We start from the raw sequence: 4204 nt of genomic DNA on the forward strand, positions 1-4204 counted from the left end.
GGGGGGGGGGGGGGGGGGCTATCCCACCTGAACCCACAATGGGAAGCTGTTCCACTACAGGTATTTTACCTTCTTGCTTTTCTTTCTTTGCTCGAGGGCATAGGGCAGAGGTGTGCTTTACAGAACCACAGTTATTGCAGGTAACTGGGGCTTTAGAGCATCGTGAGATAGTGAGACCCACCTACTTGCAATGTGAACAAAGCGAGGGAAGCCATGGACTGGAAACTTTGATATGCTTTATCTGGCCTGATTCAAAACGTGCATTGACAGCTTCTGGAATGGGTTTTTGAGGATTGATTATTGTGTAGACCTTAGCTACCTCGATGTTGGTCAAGTTCTTGGTTTGGGGATAGAGGCAAACCGGGTGACCTAGTAGTCCTGCATTATGCTCGAGTCCCTCTCTATTAAAGAACTCTAGTGGCACACCCACGAAATCCAGCCAAACTGGCACCATCAATAATTCCGGCTTGGTTGGAGTGACTTTCGAAGACCATTTAGCGACGAACATTGTTTGACCGTCAATTTTCCAGAGGCATCGGCTCAGGATACGACGTCGAACATTTGGGCAGGGGACTCGAAATAGATAAGAGTTACCTTCCATCTTCGATGCAGTAATGTCCCTTCTTTGGCGACTCCAGATGCCGTTAGCTATTGCCTGGACTGCACCTCGTGGGGGGGATCGTCATAGAACTGGCCAAGGATGAAGCAGTCCCATGCTTTTTTGTTCTTCTCTATGACAGAGTTAGGAATTGTAACACAAGCCTCACCGGAATCAAGAGTGTAAAGAGTGCCTTTTTCTCCAAATTCTGTGAGCTTCTGCTGAGAAGATCTTTCCATGGGGAGTCTGGTTTAACGGCGGCTGGAACATTCGCTAGGATGGTCAGGATTTGACTCTTTTTGGGAGAGAGCTGTGTGGTCGCCGTAGATACAGGGACTGTAGCTGGGAGAACGCTGGATGGATTGGCTACCTCTATCAAGCGCAAATCAGGTACCGCCGCCGTTGATAGTGGGGCTGTAGCTGAGATCTCAGAATTAGGGTTTACTGTTCCTGTTATGGTGGTTCCTTCCGAGGCAATGAGGATGGGAGCTGAGGATTTTGTGCTAGCCAAGTCTGTCGGGGTCCTAGATAACGTTGTGGCAGAAGAAGCAGGAGAGCCACCAGCTGCGACGGGGGTCACAGGCCGTGAGCTTTTCTCGGAGGAATTGTTGCTAGAGCTTGGGGATCCAGTGGGAATTTCCCGAGGAGGTTTTTTTTGGGTTTGTTTTTGGCCATGGTGGCCGGAGGGAGCTGACGCCGAGATCGACGAAGGTGAAGGGAGAAAGAAATGGATCGCGTTATCGCCTTGGGAGAGAGATTCTAAGAACGCGTGGCGCGCGTGTTTTTCAATCCACGTGTTATGCTTCTTAGACTTTCTTACTACAAAGTCCCCAGAAAGCAATTACTTTGGTATGAAATCTACGATTTTGAATCTGATTTATGAACGACTAATAATGTCACTAGTCCACACTGGCGTATATGATCATAACCGGTTTAGTTTGCCTAAAAATAACCCGACCGGTTTAGGAAAACATAGTCAATGCGCTTAGCCAGGTTATTGCAAACTAATATAAAATCAGGTTTGCTGATAATTTATATATCGTGCATGTAAACTAAAAGTGTTTATTTTTATGGAATATGGTCATGTGTGTGTAGTAGACTGCAATTTGATTGTAAATTGTTTTGATAAGTCCAATTGTTTGTTGCTAGAATCGTGTTCGTGTATTATATATTTTAACCTCGTAATTATCCTTTTAGTACTAATGTAACAACAAAAGAAACAAGAAACGTTTTATATGAAAGAAAATATTTATAAGAATCAATTATGATTGTAATCTTCAAACTTTTTATTTAAGAATAAAGATAGTAAAAAAAATCTACAATACTTGAGTATAAATAATTTTATTTATATCTTATAAATGTTGATTTTGACAAACATAATTTACTATCATTAGGAACATTAACTCTAGTAAATTGTACATATATATCTTAAAACTTTTGGACACATAACTCAAAAACTTATGAAATTTTCAATTTCATTTAGTTTATTATTATTATTTTTTTTTGTCGGTAATCTTTTATTTTATTAAATAAGCCCAATGGACAGCATGAAAGAGAAATATAAGGTGAAAAAATGGAGCCCAGCAAGTTTAAGCCCAATCATTAACCTAAATATTCTAATACAAAATACACCAAAGCACAATTAGGTTTAGAGAGAGGGACACGTAATGGACACGTGTTAAACTACGATGTTGGGGTGGAAAACGACTGAGTCGACACCGCCTTCCACCGGAGCTGTCTCTCCGATCAGATCCAAAATTTCGGCTATCAAAATCGTTTTTTCCGGCATAGGGATCCATCGATCTTCAGCTTCTTGCCCTGAATATCACCATTTTCCTTATGCATCTTCCTCTGAGTGTTAAGAAACAAAGCCTCTTGAATCTTCAGATCTGTGAAGCACCGGAAAGCATGAGATGGCTAGATGTCAGATTAGTCGCAAAACTTTGCTACCCTAAACTGTTCTTCACCCTCACAGAATTCCTTCCATCAGGATTCACAAACTTAAGAAGAACCATCATACGATTCCAATCACGGCCACAATTATGTGTATGAGGATTTACTCTCCTCTTGATTGGAATCGAGCATTCTAATGATCGAAAAGCTCTGTAACATCACTCGGCTTTGACCTCTTTAAACTGAAAAGAGATCTATTTGGCTCTGCAAAAGGAAAAGAAAACACAAAAATTAGCCATAAGGGCTAAGGAGAACTCGCATCTAAGCGAGAAAGATAAACGGACTTAGCCGGAAACAAAAAACGACGATAAAATTCGCCGGAATATGATACATCAGCTTTCTCTCTCTGAAAGATTTGAGAGAGAGAGAAGAGAGAGAAAGCTTTTCGCCTTCTTGTATCGTTTTTTCATTTAGTTCATTTGTGTTTGAATTGAATTAATTAAGCATTTTTCATTTTTTTTTGGGTAAAGTTTAAGCATTTTTCATTTAATATCTGTTTTTATATTATTATGAAAATTAAAACAGTATATTTTATCTTGATTATGATGTGGCGATGCTTGTAATGTCTAAAAAATAGATAATATTTGTTTCTGTATATATTAATATAAAAATAGCAAAAATAGCTCTAATTAATAAAATGAATAATTTTTTTCCCCAATATATAGAATAAGTCGTTATAAAAGTAGCTCGTAAATAATTTATTGTATCTCTTATGGGGGCGTTGATGCATACATTTGTCAAACTAATACAATGAACTACCATGAACTTTTTTATCCTTGAGAAAATTTAGAGATAAGTATGAAATATTCCTCAAATGGAAAAAATTCAATTTCGATAAAAATAAAGGTTGGTAGGAAATATAATACTTAGAATGGCTTATAATGATAAATGATTCCATTTGTAATACACGCCTGTATAAATAAAAGGAAGTTGTTCTACTCTTAAGCATCTGTTTTATATCTTGGTAATCAAATCTTTTGAGAAAATGGTGACAAAGGTCGTCAAAAGATAGAGATGAAAAAAATAAAAAACGAGAGCAACCTTCAGGTGACTTTCTCCAAAAGAAGGTTTGGTCTCTTCAAGAAAGCCAGTGAGCTTTGCACATTGTGTGGTGCAGAGATTTTGATGATTGTGTTCTCTCCCGGTGGGAAAGCGTTTTCTTTTGGCCATCCTAGTGTTAGAGAACTAATTCATCGTTTTCTAAACGTTAACCACAATTCGCTCATTCCTCACCAAACAAACTACAATCTACAGCTTGTTGAATCTCGTCCGGATAGAAATATACAATATCTCAACGAGATGCTCACGCAGGTAAAATATAATTATATTTTATTATCTAAAATGTTCATATGCATAAACCATATAATGATTGAATCTCATTAATCCAGGTGCTGGCCAGACAGAAGAAGGCGAAACATAATAGAATGACATTGGACATGGTGAGACAATCCAGAGAAGAAAGAGGAAAAAGTTGGTATGAAAAAGATGTGAAAGAACTCGACCTGAATGAAACCGACAATCTGATATGTGCTCTTCAAGATGTGAAGAAGACGTTTGTAAGTGAGATGTCTGATTATCCTCAATTGAATGTTTCTCATCAGAGTTACATGGGAGAAAGTTTTGTCTTTGGTGGTGGTCGTAATGTTGATGTTG

At 38.5% G+C, this 4204-nt stretch overlaps 1 protein-coding gene across 1 annotated transcript in view; it reads left to right on the forward strand.

Moving 5' to 3' along the window:
• Positions 639 to 4204, forward strand: part of LOC109130835 (agamous-like MADS-box protein AGL62) — a 4526-nt gene continuing 960 nt past the window's right edge. Inside the window, exons 1-5 of the mRNA XM_019240901.1 lie at positions 639 to 643; positions 741 to 879; positions 979 to 1246; positions 3549 to 3862; positions 3940 to 4200. Of these exons, the coding sequence (XP_019096446.1) occupies positions 639 to 643; positions 741 to 879; positions 979 to 1246; positions 3549 to 3862; positions 3940 to 4200 (987 nt within the window). The remainder of the gene's footprint in view (positions 644 to 740; positions 880 to 978; positions 1247 to 3548; positions 3863 to 3939; positions 4201 to 4204) is intronic.

The sequence above is a fragment of the Camelina sativa genome, chromosome 19, assembly GCF_000633955.1.
Source record: "Camelina sativa cultivar DH55 chromosome 19, Cs, whole genome shotgun sequence".
NCBI classification, from domain to species: domain Eukaryota; kingdom Viridiplantae; phylum Streptophyta; class Magnoliopsida; order Brassicales; family Brassicaceae; genus Camelina; species Camelina sativa.